General features: G+C 38.8%; 1 protein-coding gene across 2 annotated transcripts in view; it reads right to left on the bottom strand.

The window, feature by feature from the left end:
* Positions 1-25,164, bottom strand: part of PRKG1 (protein kinase cGMP-dependent 1) — a 1,351,832-nt gene that overhangs the window by 130,635 nt on the left and 1,196,033 nt on the right. For both annotated transcript variants that reach the window (XM_062214515.1, XM_062214514.1), the window contains exon 8: positions 21,103-21,168. In XM_062214515.1, the coding sequence (XP_062070499.1) occupies positions 21,103-21,168 (66 nt within the window). The remainder of the gene's footprint in view (positions 1-21,102; positions 21,169-25,164) is intronic.

Raw genomic sequence — 25,164 nt, 5'->3', positions numbered from 1 at the left:
TCTTTAGGAACTAGAATATCACCTGGGTAGACTGAGAGACTCATTCCTTCATTTACTCATTTATTCACTCAGCATGTCCATGTAGGTGACAAGAGAAGACAGGCACACTTGAAGGTTTTTTTTTTTTTTAAGATTTATGTATATATGTATTTACTTATTTATAAGGCAGAGTTAACAGACATGGAGAGACAGAGACAGATAGAGACATCTTCCACCTAGTGGTTCACTTCCTAAATGATCACAATGGCTAGGGCTGGGCAATAACAAAATATATGAAGCAAAACATGAAAATATGGGGGCTGTGCTGTGGCGCAGGGGGTTAAGCCAAGGTCTTTGGTTCCGGCATCCCATATGGGCAGAGGTTCAGGTCCTGGCTGCTCCACTTCCCATCCAGCTCCCTGTTAGTTCACCTAGGAAAGCAGTGGAGGATGGTCCAAGTCCTTGGGTCCCAGCACCTATGTCGGAGACCCAAAGGAAGCTCGTGAACCCTGGCTTTGGCCTGGCCCAGCCCTAGCCATTTTAGCTATTTTGGGAGTGAAACAGCGCATGGAAGATATGTATCCCTCTCTGTAATTCTGAATTTCAAATAAATAAGTCTTTTAAAAATGCAAGGAAACATGAGTGCTGGTTAGCACTTATTATGTATCATGTAAATTATTTAACATTTTTTTTTGTTTTACAGATAATGTAATCAACGCTAGAGTAATTAAATAACTTGCCCAAGGTCTCACAGACAGTAAGTTCAACACCTGGATTTGAAACAAGTCAAAGGGACTCTAGCACTCACAGTCTCAACTGTGACTGACAGCATTTTAATCTCCCTATTGGGAGGAAAGCTGATGCCGGTGGCTATTGGTCCAGGCTACCATTTGGAAACAAATATCTGTTCTATCTCACATCCTGAGCTCATAGTCAATCCAATTCTTTGAGACATAATTTTATTTTCATAGATCATCTATTTCTCCTATTGCATTATGTCTATAAAAGTTCCAATTGTGGAAGTGAGCTAGGGCTGCTATAACAAAATACCACAGATCAGTTGGCTTAAACAGCAGAAATTTATCTTCTCACAATTGTGAGGCTGAAAGTTCAATGTCCAAGAACCACCAAGGTTGGTTTTCAAAGAGGTCCTTCTTCCTACTTTGGCTAAATGACCCCTAACATGGCATTTCCACAGGGGGTCTCCCTGGTGTTTTTCTTCTTCTTACAAGGACTCCAGTTCTACTGAATCAGGGTTTCACCCTTATGGCCTCATTTAACCTTAATTATCTACCAAAAACCCCCTATCTCCAAATATAGTCATATTTTGGATTAGAGCTTCAATTTAGGGATATTGAAGAACACAGTTCATAAGAGGATGTTGTATGACCAAACATCAACAGCAATTTAAAAGGTGCATTTTCTTGTGTATTTGAACCCTTTAATAATACTTGCAATTTTGGTTTTCATTTCTTAATGAAATGTTTATCTGAAAGGCAGAGTGACAGAAAGAAAGGGAGAGACAGGACAGAGAGAGACCATCCATCTACTGGTTCACTTCCCAGATGATTGCAATGGCCAGGGTTGTGCCAGGTTGACGTCAGGACCCTACACCTCCACTCAGGTTTTGACTTGGGTCATCATTCTCTGTTCTCCCAGATTCCTTAGCAAGGAGCTAGATCAGAAACAGAGTAGCTAGGACTCGAACAGGCACTCCATTATGGAATGCTGACCTTTCGAGAGGTCACTCATCTGCTTTGCACAATACCAGCTCCTGATTTGTAAGTTTTTAGAAGGGTCATAAAAATTAAGTTCTGGTTTCCATTTTTTCTCCTAAACCAACACCTAGTGACATTATTATTACACCTTTCTCTCAATAGAGTACCACAACTTTTTATCAAAAAAACCCACTTTTCACTTTTCCTTGACTCTTGCTCCATCAATTATGTTTTCTTATTGTCTCACTGTCTTCCTTTAGACTTCATTTCCTTTCAGCCTATAAACAGCATGGTTGCTACAAAAACAAAAAAACTCAGATGACATGGGTGCTAGTTTGAGTTCCAGCTGCTCCACTTCCAATCCAGCTCCCTGCTAGTATGCCTGGGAAAGCAGCGGAAGGTGATCTAAGTGCTTGGCTCCTTGCACCCACATGGGAGACCACAAGAAGAACCTGGCTCCTGGCTTTGGCCTTGCCCAGCACTGGTCATTGCAGCCATTTGGTGAGTGAATCAGCAGAAGGAAGATATGTCTCTGTCTGTCTCTCCTTCTGTCTCTCTGAAACTCTTTCAAATAAATAAATAAAATTTTTAAAGAGGTTATATAACTTACCTGAGACCACAAAGTAAAAAAGTATAAGATCTAGGATGTAGGGGCTGGCGCTGTGGCACAGGTTAATCCTCCTCTTGTGGCACCGACATCCCCTGTGGGTGCCGGTTCTAGTCCTGGCTGTTCCCCTTCTGATCCAGCTCCCTGCAATAACCTGGGGAAGCAATGGAAGATGGCCCAACTCCCTGGGCCATATCACCCACGTGGGAGACTTGGAGGAAGCTCTTGGTTACTGGCTTCATATCAACTCAACTCCAGTCATCGTAGTCATTTGGGGAGTGAACCATCGAGTGGAAAACCTCTCTCTATATTTCTGCCTCTGCCTCTCTATAACTCTATCTTTCAAACAAATAAATAAAATCTTAAAAAAAAAATCAGGGGCTGGTGCTGTGGCACAGTGGATTAAAGCCCTGGCTTGAAGAGCCAGGATCCCACATAGGCATTGGTTCTAGTCACGGCTGCTCCTCTTCCGATCTAGCTCTCTGCTATGGCCTGGGGAAGCAGTAGAAGATGGCCCAAGTTTTTGGGCCCCTGTGCCCATGTGGGAGACCTGGAAGCTGCTCCTGGCTTCAGATTGGCACAGCTCCAGCTGTTGCAGCCATCTGGGGAGTGAACCAGAGGATAGAAGACCTCTCTTTGTCTCTACCTCTCTCCGTAACTCTGTCTTTCAAATAAATAAAATAAATCTTTAACAATATATATCTAAGATGATCCCAGGAATTGATTTTTACTTTAACCTAATTCTTATAGTACACTAATTGTACTTTACTAAATTCTCCCATAAAATGGGATTTACTTTTAAGACATTAGGTCAAATCTGCAAGCTTACAACTTTCAAATCTGTATCTGTAACCCTGAGTGGCCCAGATCCATGCTGCCATCATTCTTCTGTGTCACTTGCATAGCTAACCTGCACCTCAAACTCAGCACAGTGATAGCTGCAATAACCAAGTTCCATCAAGATTTGCTCCTGGCACCAGCACTGGCACCGGCACCATGGCCTGTAGGTTAATCCTCTGCCTGCTGCGCTGGCATCCCATATGGGCACCAGTTCTAGTCCTAGCTGCTCTTCTTCTAATCCATCTCTCTGCTTATGGCCTGGGAAAGCAGTGGAAGATGGCCTGAGCATTTGGACCCCTGCCATCCACTTGGGAGACCAAGAAGAAGTCCTGGCTCCTGCCTTCAGATTGGCCCAGTTCTGGCCATTGTGGCCATTTGAGGAGTGAACCAGTGTATGGAAGACCTTTCTGTCTCTACCTCTCATTGTCTGTAACTCTGCCTGTCAAATAAATAATAAATAAATTTTTAAAAATTGCTCTTAAGCTTCCTGTCTCCCTAAATGGTGTTATTATTTAGGTTAGAAAGCTTGGTTATTGGGGCTGACGCCGTGGCTCACTTGGTTAATCCTCTGCCTGCAGCGCCAGCATCCCATATGTGCACCGGTTCTAGTCCCAGCTGCTCCTCTTCCAGTCCAGCTCTCTGCTGTGGCCCGGGAAGGCAGTGGAGGATGGCCCAAGTGCTTGGGCCCCTGCACCCGCATGGGAGTCCAGGAGGAGGCACCTGGCTTTGGATCAGTGTAGTGGCCATTTTGGGGGGGTGAACCAATGGAAGGAAGACCTTTCTCTCTGTCTCTCTCTCTCTCATTAACTCTATCTGTCAAATAAACTAATTAATTAAAAAAAAAGAAAGCTTGCTTATCTTTTGGCCCCTCCCTTTTAAAAGTTCACCAATGCTACCTTTGCAAGGTTTCTTGGATTTATTATTTTCCACTCTACACTCACTGCTTTATTCAGCAGAATCCTCTGTGATCACTCTGATTTGATCTCTTTCATTCCACTTAAAGAAAAGCAATTAAGATTCCCCAAACAGAATCCAAGTTGCCAGTTAAAAATTTGTTGATACAAAAGCAGCAGCCATAAAAGGTGTAGCAGAGCCTGATCTTGTTGTCAGACAGCCTTAGAATTCTAACCCAGCTATGTGACTCAGACCAAATCACTGGCCGTCTCTAACTCTTACAGTTTCTTTTTCTGGATTTCTTAATGTCTTCTGCTCCTCCATGGCTATTGTGAGGATTAAGTGACATGAGAATATTAAAAGAAAAGCATCCTAAATGTCTGTTCATAGAATTCCTAATTTAGCCTGTTTTGAGCAGTTCCTTTTCACCACCGACCACAATATATACCACTGATAAAATGTGACTTTCCTATGTCATAATTTTTGGTTGCTATTTAAGTTAGTCACTTGGATAATTTCCATTTTTCCCTTTTGGCCTTTATTATTAACTTTTGAAATTCCAGAGCAAGGTTATTCTTTGAACTCTTTTCTACTGCTCTCACAATTTTTGAAGGCATTTAAATTGTTTTACTTTCTCCAGGACAAAGAAGCAAATGCTAAAGTATGAACAATCTTTGAAATTTTAATTTTCAATAACTAAGTTCCAAATATCAATTATAAGGAAAGAACAAGTCTCAATCCGACTCTGATAGGACAGTAATACATTCTGTGCCTTGGGATGGTTTAACTCAATTGTATCTCTTAGATTATTTCAAGTAAAGACTCAAGATGGGGCTGGTGTTGTAGTGTAGTGGGTTAAGCCACTGCCTGCAATGCTGGCATCCCTTATGGATGCTGACTGAAGTCCTGGTTTCTCCACTTTTGATCCTGCTCCCTGCTAATGTGCCTGGGAAAGCAGCGGAAAAAGCCCAAGTGCTTGGGTCCCCACACCCATGTGTGAGATCTGGAAGAAATTTCTGGCTGCTAGCTTCAGCTGGCCCAGTCCTACAAGTTGTGGCCATTTGGGGAGCGAACCAGTGAACAGAAGATCTCTGTCTCACCCTCTCTAACTCTGCCTTTAAAAGAAATAAATAAAATAAATCTTTTGAAAAGAGAGACAAATTTGTCAGAGTACAGGGCAGTGGGTGTTCTTATTCATTGTCACTGGGGAGTGAACTGCATGACAGTTTTAGACAACCTAAAAATACACATATACTTTCGATCAGTAATTCAACCACAGTGTATCTTTTCATGGAAACACCTCCAAACAAGTGCAAAGCTGATTAATGCATGGGAAAAATAATATGAGCTTAAATGTTCAAACACAGTTAAGTACCTAAGAAGATAAACTCAGGTATCCTTATGAGATGCTTTTATTAAGCTTGGAAATTGCTAATGCAATATTGTAAGTTAGTATGTTAGAAGAAGCTCTGAAAATAAAATTGGGTTCAAATACCAATTCTCCACTTACAAACTATGTATTTTGGAACATGAACTGTTAGCTCTCTGAAGCTTAATTTATCTCTGAAATTGAGGAGAAAAAAAGCATTCCTTCCAGGTTTTCTGTGAGAGCAATTTTGTATATAATCTATCCTAGTTCTCTTCCTAGCTAGCTAGCTAGCTGTCTTAACTAGCATTGTGCCAGATGCTTATATTCAATAAATGGCAGTGTAAATCTATATTTGTGTGTGTTTTATTAATGTAATCCCTGTATGTAGACAAAGTAAGAAAAATATTTAAGCAGAATGATCTCGCTACTTAAATAAATATCCAAAAATATCGATGGCACTTATTGTTCTATGTCAGGATTATATTTTTGTGCTAAGTTTTCTAGAGTCAACATTCATAACCACAAAATGTAGATTACATTAGAAACATAAGAAATAAAAAGCAAATTTAATCTTATAAGACTAATGCAGCACAAATAAATGACAGTTGCCACTTAGCTCAAGTGGGTTTCCTAACTAGATGACAACGAACCATTTCCAGTTTAGCTTGGAGAGATTCTCAACTACCTAATCATGACCTGCCTCAGACAATCTGGCTTCCATTGAAAGTTAATTCAATGATGTAATTGTAGAAGACTAGTTGCCAATATGATCACTTCCCTTCATCCAAAATAGCAAATTCTGAAAGGTCCTCCATGGTAAGCACAGCTTAGCCTGAGTTGAGGTTTCATCATTACTGCAACTGATGCTAATCCAATTCACGCATCTACACTATGGGTTTCAAAATGAGGACCAACTGCTAAACATAATGAAAAGAAAAGCAAAGTCTCAGATATTTATGACCCAGCTGGGCCCATAATAACGCTCTCATCAGGGAAGAAAGCAAGCAAAACCACTTTAACTCTACTGAAAAAGTGAAGTGAATATCTAAAGCAGAATTCTGCTTTCAAAAATAATCATTATCCTGTAGATTTTTAAACTGATTGTTAAATTTATGTCAGAAACCAATCTTGGAATCTCTTCTTCACTTTTTCTCTTGAATACAAGAAGAATTAATGTCTCCTCTCCAAATAATCAACAAAAAAAATTATACAGAAGTATTCTAAAGATATTTTGAAATATTATATTTCAATATTACTTGTTAATTGGAGAAATTAAGATTTCTTTCTCTTTCTCTTTTTTTTTTTTTTTTTGACAGGCAGAGTTAGACAGTGAGAGAGAGAGAGACAGAGAGAAAGGTCTTCCTTCTGTTGGTTCACTCCCCATATGGCTGCTATGGCCGGCGCTGTGCCAATCTGAAGCCAGGAGCCAGGTGCTTCCTCCTGTCTCCCATGAGGGTGCAGGGCCCAAGCACTTGGGCCATCCTCCACTGCAATCCCGGGCCACAGCAGAGAGCTAGACTGGAAGAGGAGCAACCAGGACAGAATCCCGGGGCCCCACCTGGGACTAAAACCCCGGGTGCCAGCACCGCGGGCAGAGGATTAGTCTAGTGAGCCACAGCGCTGGCCAGAAATTAAGATTTCTTCAACTTTAAAATCAAAAGTCTTCACAAATTTTCTTATTTATGTAACTGGTTTATGAGTTTCAGAGAAACTGCTGAATCTCTGAATAATAATTATTAAAACACTCGATGAAGAAAAATGGTTTCAAGCATTTACTTGACAAAAAATAAAATCATTTATTATGCACTGGTGTAAAATAATGACCATAATCAATAAAGCAAAGCTATGATTATAATATCCTAAAAATGATTACCTCTGAACCCCAACATCAATTTCCACTTATCATGTCGCTGTCGGAAAGCAAAACAAAACACATTTCTAACTACCAATGGATGTACCCTTCTGAATACCTAAATACTACTTAGGCAGTCTGAACTTAATATATTTATTATTGAATTAAACAATTTTTTCCATCTCAACTTGATTTATCTCCGATATTCTTCATCTGCTATAGACATTGCCAAGTCTCCTAACCCAAACATTCTTCTTTCACTTTCCACACTTAACTTTTCACCAAAATCTGCTTTAGGCTGAAATTAAGCCTCTTAAACCTACTGAACTTTCCTTAGCAGTATTGTAGCTGTATCCTACTAGCCTCCCTCCTTGAGTTACTACCCACTGTAACCAATCTTCCACTCCCCTCTTTTAAACACAAAAAGCAAACAAAACCCCCAAATGCAGCAACAGCAGCCCTCTGATGTTTCTTTGTTGTCCAGAGGATAAAATCCAAATCCTTTCAGTTTGAGATTCTAGGAGATTTCTTTCCAATCCATCCCCATCTCCTCTTTCCAAACCCATCTCTCAGCACTGCACCTGTTTTACTGGCTGTTCAGTCTACTGTCCTATAAATCTCTATTCTTACCACATTCTACTTGTTACTGTACAGAGGGCCTCCCGAATTCCCTGTCTGTGCATGCTCCTGCCTCACCAGTAGCTGCCTTTATCCTCCCTTCATCATTCATAAAACTCCTACTAAGACTTAAGAACTTGGCTCACGTGTCAGTTTGTTCAGGAAGCCCTCTGGGATGCTATATATTTCTCCATCTCCAATTCTCTCAAATTAACGTGTCGTTAATTCTCAAACTTCAGTTTCTCACGTTGATTCTAAATGTACTTGTTTGTAACACAAGTTAATATAAGGAAGGAGAAGGCTTTGCTATTCACCTTTGATCCAGAATAGGATTTAAAGCCTCTAAGCTATCCATTCATCTTTTAACATCTCTTTGAAAATGGATAGGGCCCGTTACATTTTTTTTCCCCCTTTACACCTGGCACTGAAACTTTGTCAGCAGAGGGAACTAGAGAGACACTGCAAGAACCAAAACATTTTTGCTTTCTGGTTCCAGTGAGTTTTGGAAAGCTTCTGTGGCTTTTCTAGCAGCCTGCTACTACACTACTTGGTGGCCAGCATTTCTCCAACAGTCTCCCCCTCCCCACACACAATGGTTTGAGAATTCTGTATGAACAGCCCTCCCTGGAATCCTGCAAATGTCAACAGTGCTGAGCTTTAGTTACCCTGCTCTGTAATAAAACCAAGCTTGTGGTCCCAGCAGGGAAAGATTGAGGGAAAGGTATGCAGAGGGGAGGGGTCTTCACAGGACTAGGGTCAGTGACTACTTCCTATGTTTGCTATGTGTATAGTCTCTGGAGTTCTCTTTACTTATTAGCTAATCCCTTATTACTCTAATCCTTTATTTACTAATTGTTTGTTGCTAACTTTTTCAATCCAAATTAGTATGTGTTGTCTCTCCCCCATGGGTCCACATTAATACAGCATAACTTATTCATTCATTCATTTCAATAGGTTTTAAGAGCTTATTGTTTCCTGACAGCATGCTAAACTGAGGAAGCTGCAGTAAACAACATAAACAGAGTTCCTGTTCCCTCTCATCTTGTAGTTTGTGAGTCCAAACAGAAGCAAGTGCTGTAAAGCTAAGGCATGATAAGTAAAGAATGCTATATAGAAACAACAGAACAGTCCAATTTATGGGTGCTCAGAGAACTGATCAAGTAAAGATCTCATATGTGTGATTTTCAAATGTGATTTAAATAATTTGAGAAGGAGGGAGAGAGAAAGAGAGAGAGTGAACACCTTCTCATATACTGGTTCACTCTGCTAATGTCTACAAGAGACAGGGTGGGGTACTGACAGAAGTCAGGAACTAGATCCAGGTGTCTCAGGGCTGGCAGGAATTTAGTTCTTTGAGCCCCGACTTGCTACCTTCCAGGGTCTGCGTTGGGATCGGGAGGCAGAGTAAACCCATATACTTCAATATGGGACACAGGTATGCTAACCACCATGTTAATCACCAAGTCTAATGCCTGCCCTTAAATATTTTGATGAAATTTCATAATTAAATTAATAAAATTACATTTAAATTCTGTAATTCCAACTATTTAGCTGGGATGGTGAGAACTTGACTCTTATTAATTTATTAATAACTTTATTAATTTGGAGAGTCACTTAGGACCACATCACTCTTTGATCCTTTTTCTCAGAAGTAGCTGAATTAACCTTAGATTTGGTTCAATGAAAACATTTTAGTTCAATTAAGAGCCATTGATTTCTTCTTTTTCAGTGGACTTTTAAAAACAGTATTGTATTAGTTGTTCATTTTTATTATTGGAAGCCTCTGGAATGAGAATGTATCATTTCTATAGATCATAGCACGGAGGCTGGAGCTGAACACAGAGTTGGTAATCAATCTGTGCTTATTTAATTAATATATGCATGAGTTTTCTACCCTGGTCATTTAAAGCTTAATGTGATGGAGTGAAAAAGCACTAAAGGCTATCATGAGACCTGTGCTGTATTCTTAGGCTGTGCACTACACAGCTTAGAAAATCCATATTCCTTCTGGATTCACCTTTCTCATCTCCAGCAGATTTAGAAGAGGGTGTTTTCAAAGTCCCCCTCTGTTCTAAAAATTTTAAATACAGCAAATACATTAGAAAACAAAAATGTGAGTGCAGTGCCTTTTTAATTTTTATTATTATAAAGAAAACCTATTTCATGTATTTCATACACACAATTCTAAGAGGATAATCATACTTGCCTCCATAGCTTCCTCCTTCAGATGCCTCTTCTTGTTATTAAACAGTGTGATTTGAGTGAACCTAAAACTTCTTTATTGTAAAATGCATTTCTTCTGTAAAAGGGATTAGAAAATTATACACCTTGGGCCAAACAGCAGAGATGAGCTTTTGTGGCAGATACTGTATGTATCTATTTGCTACATGGTTCTTTAAAGCAAAAACATGTGCCAAGCCTTGGTTTTCAGGATCCCTTGTACTTTTTCCAAAACCTCTTGTATGACTTACTGAATGATCTCATCATTATTTAAATGTTTAGAAACTTTCTTTAAAATGAAATCTGCTAAATTTTGTTTTATGGCTCATTGCCATATTAGCTACACTGAATTTCTTCTACTTTGAACACAGCTGAAAGGTTACTGAAGAGAAACTTTATGAGTTGTGACTTACTAAACCAGAGCTGGAAATTACCCGTGGAATAAGAATGGAAATAGCAATACAATATTTATACATTTGTTTTTAAATCTCCAAAATACTAATGTTCAGATGGCTGGAAGGGCAGTAAGTTCTGGCTGGGTAGATGAATCATGAATCAGTGCCTTCTCAACGAATGCTGCAGACTGTAGAGTTACGTTACTACTTCTCTAAGTATTTGCAGTGGGAAGATGGTGTATATCATTGTAAGGCATGAGAACAAGCAAAATGAGGAAGAGTTGTTCCATTCACCTTTTTCTGTGACTTCAAACTACAATTATTATTGTCTCAGGATGGGTGCTTTTTCCAATGGAAACACAGTTCTTTTGTAGTTAGATCAGCTTGTTCAGAATGTGAAATCTACGTCATTAAATTGAATCAATATCATGTCCTCTTCTAAACTTCTAGACTTTATCTCTCCTGCTTAATAAACATTAATATTAATATGTTAGAAATGCACACCAGTCAATAAATGTTCCATTAAAAAGTCCAAATGAATGTAGCTGAAGTCAATCTAAAAGACACATTTGTTTTCTCATGACCATCCTGCCAATATCCTCATATCACCCTACATTTCTTTCTGCAAAGTGAACCAAAATAAAATCCACTTAGTCCATAGGAAAGGCTGAGATTGTGAAATATTTTATCACCCTATCAGTTAAGTAATGTGACTGCAAGCAATGTGTCATGTGGAATACCATTGGTCCCATCATGTATACACAGAGTGACAAGTTACATAAAAAGAACACAGTTGACCTGGGTGGGCAAGTTACCACTGGGTCAATGGTCCTTCCTGAAAATGACCTGCTTGGTGGGGCAGGGGTGGGCAGAGTGGTGCCCAGAAGGCTTTGCTGTTCCCAAATCTTCCTTCCACTGTGCCTTACCTCTCCCTCCATGGTACCCAACATTTTAAAATACCCTTTTGGATTTTCATAATCCTTCGGTCTTCATGGGTATATAACCAAAATGCCAATAAATTCTGCAGAGCACCAAAACTAATGCAAAACCTACAGTAATGTCCTAGGGAAAGCAAGAGTGGAATTAAGAGGTGTAAGGAACAAGATTCCAAGAAAGGCATGTGTGTGTTGGGAATTATAAGGGGAAAGGGTAATGATTGTAGGAAAAGGAAATGGATTAGAGCATGGGTGAAAGGGTTTTAGTTGTGAAGTCTAGTAGAACCAGAAGGCATTAGGAGGACCAATAATAGAAGGTTCCAGTAGCAGGTTACTAACCAAGCATTTCAAATGAGTACTCTTTATACATTCACTTTATTGGAAAGACAGTTTGAGTAAGGCATAGAGGAAGATCATGGTAACAATAGGGGCAGCACTTAACTCTCTAACACTGTTCACATCAGGGGTCAGCAAATTGTGACTCACAGGCCAACTTCAGCCCATTGACTGATTTTGATATGACTGTGAGTCAAGAATGATTTTTACATTTTTAAATGCTGGAAAGAAAAAAAGGTAAATTATGCTTCTTAATGTATGAAAGTGATATGAAATTCTATTTCAGTGTTCATAAACAATGCTTTATTGGAACATCACCAAGATCATTTATTGATGTATTGTCTTTGGCTCCTGTTGTACATTGGCAAAACCGAGTAGTGGAGCAAAGATCATTTGGCCCATAAGGCCTAAAATATTTCCTAGATGGCCCTTTACAGAAAAAGCTTCCTGACTCTTGGTTCAAATTAGGTAACTCTGGTTTCACACTTCTATACTTAATCTGGAAAAACATTACTCTAGGGATGAGCACTTAGCCTAAGGCTTAAGATGCTTGTATCCCATATTGGAGTGCCTGGGTTTCATACTAGGCTCTCACTGTTGATTCCAGCTCCTGCAAACGCAGACCATGGGATATAGCAGTGATGGCTTATGTAATCGGGTCCTGCCATCCACATGGAGAGCACTCAGTCCAGATCTGGCTGTTGCAGGTACTTGGGAAACGGACCAGCAGACGGGAATGTTCTCCCCTCACTCCCCCCACCCCCCTCTCTCTCTCTCTACAGACACACACACACACACACACACCTGTCTCTCTGCATCTAAAATAAATAATAATTTTAAAAATAGAACAAAATGTCTGCACTAATAAAATCCATCATTTTTTGTCTGGCACTTTAGTGATCATATATTCTTCCTTGAGCATGTGCCTTAGTGAGCCATATCCCCCACCATGCTGCCTATTAGAAACACCTGTAGCATCCTCCCTGTGAAGAGTTGGATAAACATTGCTTTCTCCATGTGTTTCTGTCTCCTGCTGACACTCCTAAGTCTCTGGCTACAGGCTATTGCCTGGCTGGTCCACTGTGTGATCTACTCAGTCCAGAACAAGAATTTACAGTATCTGTTTGTTCACCTATTGAACATGGAGTGCAGCAACTCACCACAGAAAATAAGTTCTGAGTAGAGACCAGCCTTAATAGGGCCATTTTTGGAGACTGATGCAGGTATGACTGAAGAACTAGAAACCAGGTTTAAGCAGAGGTAACATGGGAAAGATTGAGATGTGAGATTTTCCTTCTACCACTGGTGAAAGAGCAGAAGATCATTCTTACATAGGTACAGTTTTGATTCTATTGATTGATCATATATGCTCAGATGTGAAACCTACAATGTATTTGTCTTGCTCATCTTAGCAAACAGGGTTAGTTCTAGCATACCATGTTTCTTCTATGCTAGTTCCTGGTCTCCACCTCCTAGACATTGCTCATAACACAACTTGCCTCAAAGTATGATAAGATATCACAATCTGTTACTTATAGCAGGGACCATGGGTCAATCACAAGTGATATATAATCACTCTTGACGAACCCTAGGGTCTTCCAAAAGGCCTCAGAAGTCACCTGGAGCAATTTGAGCATAGAAATGAAAGACTGCTGGCTACTCTAGCGACCTTACTCTCATGGCAGGTAGAAAAGTTCTTTAGTTTTCTACCTTATTTAAGCAGTGGTCTTAATAAAACAAAATTTGAAAACTGGTAAGTCATTTTAGCTTGAAATTATCAAAGGTGACAAACTACTAAGTGGCTAGTATGGAAGACGAGCTAACATATCAGAATGGATGCTGGACCTACTTTGTCTGCCAGATGTCATCTCTACTTGCTGGATCAAAGAAAGATCTAGATTCCTAGGAGTGGGAAGAATCAGACAAGCAGGGAAGCAGGAGGGAGGAATGTACAATGAGTTGAGATCACTGCTACTCACCAGCCACATGCAAATATTTCTGCTTTTATAATTGTTTATACAGTAAGTTAGAGACAGAGAATAGGGGCTGGCGTTGTGGCACAGTGGGTTAAAGTCCTGGCCTGGAGTGCTGGGATCCCATATGGGTGCCAGCTCTAGTCCCAGTTGCTTCTCTTCCAATCCAGCTCTCTGCTGTGGCTGGGAAAGCAGTAGAAGATGGCCCAAGTCCTTGGGCCCCTGCACCTGTGTGGGAGACCCAGAAGAAGCTCCTGGCTCCTGGCTTCAGATCAGCACAGCTTCAGCCATTACAGCTTTCCTTCTCTTTTTGTGTAACTCATTTTTTAAAAAGATTTTATTTATTTGACAGGTAAAGTTACAGACAGTGGAGAGAGAGACAGAAAGAAAGGTCTTCCTGCTGTTGGTTCACTCTCCAAATGGCCGCAATGGCTGGAGCTGCACCGATCTGAAGCCAGGAGCCAGGAGCTTCTTCCAGGTCCCCCATGTGGGTGCAGGGGCCCAAGCACTTGGACCATCTTCTGTTGCAGTTGATTTCTTAACAATGTTGCAGTGGATTCATTTCTGAGAGGAGGAGTGTGGTGGAAAAGAGGCGCGGAGTCACCACACAGACCCTGGGAGTCGGGTGAAAGCAGGCCTGAGGCAAGCAGCCTGCAGACTCGTTTATTTCAGTTGGTACAAGAGCTTATATAGCCAAGACGAGCCAATCCGGCCAAGGGGCAGTCTATGCCCTAACCAATCACAGCCTGTTGCCAGGCAGTTTCCAAAGCCATCCAATCACAACCTGTTGCCAGTCAGGCTCTTGCTGCCAGGCAGTTTCTGAAACCATCCAATCACGGCCTACTGTCAGTCAGGCTCTGTTGTCATGTGGTTTCCTCTGTTGACATGTGGTTTCCGAAGCCATCCAATCACGGCCTGTTGCCAGGCAGTTTCTGTTGTTGGCGGCCATCTTGGCATGACCTTTTCATCTCAGCAGCCATCTTGGCATGAACTTTTCACCTCAGTGGTCATCTTGATATGACCTTTTCACCTCATTCCACCACAATCTTCCACTGCTATCCCAGGCCATAGCAGAGAGCTGGGCCGGAAGAGGAGCAGCCGGGACTAGAACCAGGCCCATATGGGATGCCAGCGCCACATGTGGAGGATTAACCTAGTGTGAGACATTGCCAGCCCTGTCTAATTTTCAAATAAATAAATAAATCTTTAAAAACAAACAAAAAGTAGGTAATTGTTCTGGCATCTTTGGTTTAAGAGGCTCTTTAAAATAAAGAAGGAGAATAGAGTTAGGATAATGACAATGAGCTTAATTTTCTAGAGAAAATACTTGACTTTTTAATATTTACTACTAGTTATAATATACAGTATTTGACAATGATCAGAATGATCCTGGGTGTTGTGGCATAGTGGGTTAAGTTGTTGCTTGGGACACCTACATCCCAGATCAGAGTGCAGATATGTGTCCTGGCTACTCTGCTTCTGATCCAACTCTCTGATAATGTACCTGGGAAACAATAAATGTTGGCTCAAGTACTGGAATCCCTGCCACACATGTAGATGATTTAGATGGAGTTCCTGTTCCTGGCTTTGACTGGCTCAATCCAGCTGCTGAAGATGTTTGGGAAGTAAACCAGCAGATGAAAGATTCTTTCCCTCCCTCCCTCCCCGTGTGTGTGTGTGTGTGTGTGTGACTCTACCTTTTAAGAGAGGGAGGAAAGGAGGGAAGGAAGGAAGGAAGAAAATTGAAAGCATTAATTATCAACAGGACTTCTACCTTTATCAACAGCTTCCCATGACAATGATAAAGTAGGTATTACATAATTGATACAGAATATAAAAATATACTCAATTTTATATTTATTTCTTTTCATGGATTCCAAAATAAGAGGTACAAAGGTATCTTATTAGTTTTTTATATGATAAGAAATTTATTAACAAAAATAGACTGTTTTTTAGGTTAATGTTCTTTTTTTAGACAATTTCTATAAATTCTAGAATCATTGTAGATACTTATTAAGACAATGAGTAGCCTTCAAGAACAGCATGGTTTTTGAGTAACCTATGTTCCTGTTCATCATTTTTCTGGTTTTTCGATGAGTATTTTTTTAGATTCTGACATGCATGATTAGTTATAGTAATGTTTCTTTGCTCTCCCTCTGGAATGATAAGGCATAATCACTGGCTTATGTACATGGTACCTCGCTTGTAAATTTGTGAAAGAAGCTCCTTTTGTTGACAGTTCTAATGCCTGCCATCTGTTTGCATGGGATGAAGGCCTGATGCTCTACTAATTGGTCATAAATTAGGTATCAGCAGCAGGCTTTTGACAGGATCCTTCAGCTACAGTTTCATTTTTTTAAAAGCTGTGAATTCAACATTTTATGGGAAACCCAAACTCTCTCCTAAGAGTATAGAAATGCACTTCTTGAGTTCATGGATGCAAACTTTTTTCTCTATATTTATGCTTAAAGCTAGCTCTCTCTCAGGGTATCTTCTCTGTATACATCCCTGAAGGTAAGCATGATAATCAAAGAGAAAATAGGCTACTTCCAAGTGTTCTGTGAAAAGTACATTTGTTGTGGCTGGCACTGTGGTATAATGGGTTAAGCCACTACCCACAAGGCTGGCATTCCATATGGGCATTGGTTAGAGTCCCTGGTGCTCCACTTCCTATCCAGCTCCCTACTAATGTGCCTGGGAAAATAGCAGAAGATGGCCCAAATGGTTGGGCCCTTGCCACCCATGTGTGAAATCCAGATGAAGCCCGTGGCTCCAGGCTTCAGCCTGGTCCTGCCCAAGCTGTTGCAACCATTTAGGAAGTGAACAGGCAGACGGAAGATCTCCCTCTCTGTAATGCTGCCTTTCAAATAAATAAAACAGATAGCTAGACAGGAAAGGAAGGAAGGAAAGGAGAGAGGGAAGGAGGGAAGGAAAGGGTACGTTTGTTGAATGCTTTCCACATTTCTTGTGCCGCACATCGACTTTTATCTGTATGAAATCTTTTGCGTTTCAAATCTATTTTATATTCAGGTAATAGTATCACATCCTGCAGACATGGACACTGAGACAAAATTTAAGCAATTTTCCCATATTGACATAAAATGGTGCAATCAAGACTTAAGTAGTGAACTTTGACAATACTCACTCTCCACTTTACACTATATATGCTGAGGTTTGGAAAAAGTGAGGGCAAATGCATTTGTGCAGTGCTACCTGTTACACCTTTATCTGAAATGAATGAACTAGATAAAATGACCAGCAAAGCTTTATTTAGTTTTGTTCTTTGTAGTTAGGTTAATCTGGGCTTTACCATGAAATCTTACCAAGTCACCAAACTTCAATGGCCTTTAGCTTCCTCTTCTGTAAAACACCCTATTCGCATTTCAGCTACAATCTCATAGTTGCAAACACTCACAAATTATAAAGGTCTGCAGGGATACGAACTGCAAAGAGTACTATCCATCACCAACAGGCTGACAACACCTCAGTCCCACTGTCCCTCCTCCACTTATCAGATTTCCTTGCTTTGTGTTTAGAGGTAAGATTACAGCTTTTCAAATTCCCACGTTTCTTTTTACCTACACTCAAATACTTGTCTACAGATTTTCTACTTCTTATTTTTTTCTGTTTTCAGAAATATTTTTAAAAATAAAGACATATTCTCCAAGTAACCTTTCTTCATTTTCCATTAATTTCCTCCCCTGTTGCTCTATTCCTATCAAAGACTAGTATTGCATTTGGCACATCTTTGTGGATGCTTGTTCAGTCATCCCTCATTATCCTCGGGGCACTAGTTCCACATACACCCCTCAGACACCGAAATCTGAGTGTGCTCAAATCCCTTATACAAAATGGCATAGTATTTGCATAAAACATATACATTCTTCTTGTATACTTTCAATCATTCCTAGATTATTTCTAATTCCAAAAACAAAGTACAAGCTATCCGCATAGTTGTTACCTCATATTGTTTAGGGAATAATGATGGGGAGGGATGGCGAGGGAAAGTATGTACATGCTGAATACAGATAAATTTTGTTTTCAATATTTTTGACCCACAAGTGGCTGAACCTTAGGACAAGAAGGGATGACTGTGAAAACCACTATATTGAAGTTCTCCAAAAACCCTGCTAACGTTTCACATTCATGTCCTCCTTTTTTTCCTTTCTTTAACCAAATATCTTTTCTTAAAAAAAAAAAAAAAAAAACACTAGTATCTTTGCTTGATGAAACTTAGTTGTAGATATTTATGGGGTACAATGCAATCTTTCAGTGTGTATACAGCATGGTATGATTATATCAAGCTAATTACTATATCATGATTCATATTTTATGGTGGGACATTTGAAATTTACTCTTATAGTGAAAAATACAAAACAATATGATTTATTGTAGTCACTCTGCTGTGCAATAGATATCAACAACTATTACTTCTATTTATCCAAATCCTTGTACCGTTTTCCTTCATCTCTGGGCCCTTAAATTCTTGTAAACATCATTCTACTGTCTGAATGCAGCTTCACTAGATTCCATATATAAGTGAAATCATGGGGTATTTATCTATTTCTGGCTTATTTCATGGAATACAATGTCCTTCAGACTTACCCATGCTTTCACAAATGGCAGTATTCCCCCTTTTAAAAGCTCAATAGTATCCCACTGTGTATAAAGCCACCTTTCTTTATCCATTCATCAGTCAGCTGATGGGTCCTTAGGTTGTTTCCATATCTTGACTATTGTGAATAATGCTGCAATAAACACCAGAGTGCAGCTCTCTCTCTGACACATTTCTTTCAGGTTCTTTGGCTACATACCCAGGAGTGAGATTACTAGGTTAGATGACATTTCTATTTTTAGTTATTTGAGGAATTGCCACATCATCTTCTGTAATGGCTCTACATCAGAGTGTAAGTTCTGCCCTTCTTAGCACCCTCTCTAGCACTTGTTATCTTTCATCTTTTTTATATTAGACATTCTCACAAGTGGGAGGTGACATCTCATTGTTGTTTTAATTTTTGTTTCCCTAATAATTACTCCTTATCTACAAATTTTTATGTATCTACAGCCATTTGTATGTCTTCTTTTGAAAAACATCCAGATCCTCTGTTTATTTTTAAATCAGAAAACTCAATTTCTTAAAATAAAAAATATTCTGAGACTCAATGCTCTCATTTCCTTTTCACCCACTTTCTCTGTCCCCTGGATTGCCTTCTCACCAATGCATGAAAACTGTTTTCCCCCAGGTTACTAAATTCAGTGTCCTTTCCCCTAATTGCATGTCACTGAGGTGCTTCCTTGCATTTAACACTGCTGTTTTCTCTTGAAATGTTCTTTAGGTTTCCTGCACTACTCTAATTGCTAACATCTCATTTTTTTTTACTGATATTACTTCCCCTGTCTTTTTAATAAAATAATTTCTCCAAATTATTGCATTGTTCCTTTTAATTTTCTTCTATGTGCTTTCATGCAATTCCATTCCATCCCATGGTTTCAGCTCTTAACTATATGTAGGCAATTTTTAGTTAACACTAACAACAGTTCCTGTCACACATTTCTAACCTCCTGTAGGGCATTTATTATCGAGCATTCAACACCGTACATCAAGCTCACTGCATTCTCAGGAGAATATCATTGCACTTCCCAAAATCACTTTATGTTCCTTCAATACCTTCTCTCTCAGCATTAAAACTTATTTCTCCCTTGTTTTTCACATTTGGTCAGATGTTAAGCCCTCTGTTTTGACCTACTCACTATCATGCATTTTCCCTCTAAATGGTCTCACAATCACCAACTGGAATTAGACTGGTTTCCAGATCTACTGTCTTCAACCTCTCCGTCTTACTCACTCTAATTCATCTTACATAGCATGCCATATTAATATACCAAATACGTTGTTACAGTGACACAATTTTGCTGCATAAAACAATCATAGCTGCCCTTATGCCAACATTCGATACTCTCAGTGGACCAGCCTCAACAAGTTTATGAACTTGTCACATTTCCCAACCATCTTTACGCAGTCTCACTCTAACTCGTTGAAATGGCTCATAGATCCCTTCTGAGTATTGTTTGTGTATCACTGGACATGCTCTTTCCTACACTTTCAGATCCATCTAATAATACCATTTATTCCATGAAAACTTCATGATTCTCCTTAGAGTCATTCCCCTAGAAGTTTGTTCTGCACTCTGCATGTTTGTGTCTTGCATGGTGATTGCTTTAATAAATGTCACATCTCTATCAGAAGCTACCCCCAAACCAGCATTTGCATTGTTCTTTCGTTTCTTCTGGCACAACGTCCTGTACATGGTAGGTCCTAAGTAAAATATGAGTGAACACAAGGATGAATGAATGGGTAATTGTTGCTTGTGGGACCCAAAGAATGTCTACATCAGAGATCATTTTCAAACTGATATTATTCTGCAGCTGTGCCTCTGCCTTGTTCTAAGGATCCAACACAAAGGGGTGCCCAAGGGTGGGATCAAATGAGGTGGGATCCCTCTCCACCCGAGCTCTGCACTCAACTCCAGCACCTGGGGCAGATGGTATGTGGCCCTTCGGTTTCATTCAACACTGACATTCACAGCCTATGATGTGTGTAATGGCCCCACTACAGAAGATGTTTGAGTTCTCTCCTTTGGGCAGGCACTGAGCTTTTCTGACAAACTCAGCCACATTGCCGTGAGGAAAAGTCAGGTTGACTTGCTCCCCACAATTTATTTCCATTTTCACCATGCTCGTGGAGAGCCAATAATCTGACATTTGTAGATTCACCTATAAATCATACAAGCTGTAATGCAAACTGCAAGCCAGAATGCAGAAGCTCAGGGAGAGGCAGCAGGCAAACTTCTAATGTCCCTAATTAATAAGCCTATGTCTTGAAGTCATGCCTTCTCCCAATGTATCGTTCCTAAATGCCTCTATTATACAAGTCTGCAGATGGAGGGATGGTCCGTTACTCAACAGCAACAACAACAAAAGTAACGACTCTTTCAAAAATTCTACAAAAATAGCTGGCATTGGTTGAGTTCCTCCTGAGTAAAAGGCAGTTGCACTAATGTTTTACTCAATGTTCTCATTAATTCCCAAAATATCCCTGTGATGTTGAGTTATCCCCAATTTACAAATGAGCTAACTGAGCTGAAGGCTCAGTCTAAGTGTTTAAGTACATTATTAACAATCACAAAGCTAGAATGGCAGAGCCAACCACTTCCAAGAATAGGGAATGAGAATCAAGTACAGAACTCATTTTAAAATGAAAAAATATAAAACAAGTATTAATAGCTCCATAGAATGTCTAATTCTAAGAACTTATGTATGCTGCTGATATGAGTATGCAATATGCATAATAAAGCAATGTACTTACTCTCTGTCAATCACAAGGCAGGTTACGGCTTCTGCAGCAATTACATTCGCTGTTCTCACATCTTCCCTATAGGAACATAAAAATGAAAAGAGAAATTGAACTAAAATGACCTTCAATATCAAAGAAAAGTATCCATTGTAATTCAAGAAATATACATATATTAAATTATATAGGCTACTCTGACTTACCCACTTCCAGGATTAAGCTTTGTTCATATTACAAAACCAACCCACTCTTGCCATTTTTCAGACAAATTCCACAATTATAATCCAGTAGTTACAATTTTTATGTTTTGTTTCCTTGGTGCAGTGGTATTATGTCATCATTTTCTTTGCTCTCTGGGTAATTAGGAAATTAATTTCTTTTTTTTTATTATAAACACTTTTATTTAGTAAATATAATTTTCCAAAGTACAGTTTATGGATAAATTAATTTCATATTGATAAACACACTGATGAATAGATGAAAATTTTTAAAGAATCTCAAGAGGTATTTACAGAAACTGAGCATCTAATTCATTTGTAAATGAATTTAATACGTAATTGAGAATAATGAATCCATTTTGATTTTTCCATGCTTTAGAGACCTTTTTTTTTTTTCAGCAGCTAACCTAATACCAACTTATGATACACAGTTATTCAACAATATCAGAATGTATTTTTTTTCAAGAGTGATAAATTTAAATTACACTGGCTGCAATATATAAATTACATCTCTTTAGAAGCACTAACTTGTCACTGCAGTAGAATCTATCAACCTCTAAAACCTTTGAAATTCTGCCTTTGTATCTCTTACTTTATCCAGTAGTCAAAGGTAGAGTTGGTAAGTTAACATTCACAATTTATCTCCAGCTTCTAAAAATTTGATAGTACCATTGTCATGGTAACATTGAATTATACCTGAAAAAGCATTTTTTCTTTTATTAACAAAAATTTTAAGTTAATGTTAACTGATGATCAATATTTTTGAAATACATTATAGAAATAAATGCACAGGAAACAATAGTGTTTATAATACATTCAAAAAACCATAAATGTCATGTAGCTGTAATACGCTTTCTTGCAAATAAAATGTCCCCAGTGAACATTTACACCTTCAAAACACACTAAATTCTGACATATCCTTCTTTGCTGTCTATTTTTAGCAGTTTTTCCACTGTTGTTATACCATGCGGTTAAGATTACAGTTGCTTTGTGGCAACTATTAGTGTTCAGTATTGGGTAACGCAAGTTCTTCCTTGCAAAAGTTATATTTTCAGAAAGATTGTAGTATATTTAACCACTTGTTATCACATAAATTTCAAAATCCCACTTCCACTTCCGAGGAAACCCACATTAGGATTCTGGTAGAGCTGTATCACATTTACACAAGGACTTCCGAAGAACGATTTCCTAACAACGTTAATTTTTCTACACAAGAGCATGGTACGACTTCCCACTTGTTCGGTTCTAGTTGTACGACTGTACATGAGAGTTCACAATCTTTTTTACTTGGGTCCTGATACCAAACAAAAAAGCACTCTTTGGTGTTTCAAATGATGTTTCTCTTATGAGTGATATTCCTTTTCCCTATCTGTTTCTCACTGCTGCGCTATTAAAGAAAAAAATTCTAAAGTATTGTAGATATTTTTAACCTACCTACGATACTATGTTCTCCCGACTCTAACACTTTTACTATACTCTCATCACCTCCCAGTGTGATCCTCCCAGTGCCTTCCAGCCAAAATAGCCTCCTTTCAATGAGTCTCCCTCCTGCCAAGCGTTCTTCTTAGCATGATTTCCCTCAGCCTAGGAACCTCCTGTGCACTCTTTCCGAGGTGTAGCACAGCTCCTGTGGTTCACAGTCTATGTGCCTTTTTTCTCAGGGAAATCATCCTGAATTAACCACCTCAGGTTCCCTGCTTAGCTGTTTTCACTACATCTAATCACTATCACCATTTGTGATTTATATATTCATTTATATGCTTATTTGGTTAAAGCTTCTATTGCCTTCTCACTGAGTCATATGTGGGCAGGGCCCTTGGCTACTTATGGCCCCCATCTTACCCCAAAGACCTGACCCACGCAGTGCTGAGTAAACACGTGGTGCAGGAATGGCTCAGGCATCACCTTCCTGAGCTCTGGGCCTGCACAGCAGAGTTCAGGCTTTGGAGTTCTACTATCTTGGTGTTACCCCAGCTCGACTATTTGAGAGCTATATGAAAGGCTCAGTTTCTTCACCTATAAAATGGGAATGGTAAGAGTCCCACTCACTGTGTGGAATTCGATGAAATAATAAGAGAGAAGTTTATCACAGTGTTTGCACATAGAAAGAAGTATGCTTTGCTGTCTGCTTGTAATTTTCATGTTCAACACTATCCATCATGTACATCCTTTTGGAAGCATTGCTGTTTTTAAAACACTCCTACTCAGAAGCAAAGTGGGTAATCTTTTTGCCTGCTCCATAGGAGAGAAATGTATTTTCAACTCCATTATCACTTTCTGAGAGAGAATTTTTGATGAAGCGAACATAACAGATAGAAAACATTAGTAATGCACATTGGATCCTTCATAAATTGTGTGAATGACAACAAGAAAAACAAACAAGATCATCATAGCTTTATAGAGTACATTTTAAATCTAGATTTACCAAAAATATATTTCAATTTTGACTATTCAGAAATTGTGTATAATCCTTAAAAAACAGAATGTCTCAGTTTGAACATATTTTCTATGTGTGTCTGATCAAAAATATACTCATCACAAATTCTAGATACCTTACATTTTTAACACATCTGGCCTATATTTGATATACTTTACCAGGAGTTCTGGCAGTCCATGGGTTGGCACGAATATTTGAAAACTTTAAAAACTAAATGTAATTTCCTCACAACAAACAGAAAATGCATTGGTATTTTTCAAGTCAATGGTGGGAAAAAAAAAAAGATCAGGAGAGTGCACAGTCAATAAAAATTGAAAAAAAGGAAAATAAGTATAGATTGGAATCCAACTTGATACCTACTGAAGCAGCATGAACATATAACAAAACTTTAAAGAAGCATAACATCAGGGAAAAATATATTAAACAAAATTATAAACAAATAATATAATGTTTGCTACTTAGTGACCATCTTGGATATGCCAGGAACTCTGTTAAACAGTTCATATAAATCTTATTTATTGCATATAACAACGGGTGGTAATTTTAACACAAATTTATACGTGGGTAGAAGTTAGGTAATGCATCCGAAGCCAGACATGCCTACTGAGTTGCAGCCTTGGAATCTGAGCATAGATTTGGCTGACCCCAAAGTCATGTGCTTTCCACAGCAGTACATTGCTTATATACTATATCAGGTTCTAATTTGACAACTATTCTAAATTCACTAAAATATAGGATAACATCTGAGTAGAAACTAGTCATACTGTTTCTTGGTCTAACATAAAAATCACATTATCAATGTATTTATATTACTAGGTTCTTAGTTCCTTTATATCTCCATATTCAGATGTTTAGAAATGCTATTTCTGTGTACTCAGAGAGCTGCCACTTGTGAGAAACAATACTATCTCACCTAATATTGACTTTAATCCCTAACTTTAGGAGAGAAGGCAGAAAATTCTAGTGAAAGAATATTACTGATAGAAGCTGACAATGCTATGATTACTGTGTATGTTTATTTCTTCTATGGGTGCAATGATCATAGTAAAAGCAGGTATCTTTGGAGTTACAGGTTAAATAGTATATACTCATATAAAGACCTTGATAACTAGATGCTGTTATTAAACATTTCAAACAGTTTGTAGCTGTTGTGATTTTGGTTAACACAGAACATCTATTTAGTGAGCAGAAATTTCATGTAATATTGATTCAGACATGCAGAAATGTAGGAGAAGGAAATAGCACTATTTTTAAAAATTGAGCTTTAATTTTCACTTTTTTGGCATACAGGTTATTTAATAGTTTACAATAGAAGAATATGAGATTTTGAAAAAATAGTTTAATAGATGAAGATAAGACTTTGAAAACAACGAAGAGAGAATTTTATAAAGCCAAAACTACTTAATTGAACACTTTTACAAA

This window comes from Lepus europaeus, chromosome 17 (genome assembly GCF_033115175.1).
Source record: "Lepus europaeus isolate LE1 chromosome 17, mLepTim1.pri, whole genome shotgun sequence".
Taxonomy (NCBI): Eukaryota; Metazoa; Chordata; class Mammalia; order Lagomorpha; family Leporidae; genus Lepus; species Lepus europaeus.
This window is presented reverse-complemented; position numbering and strand designations above follow the sequence as displayed.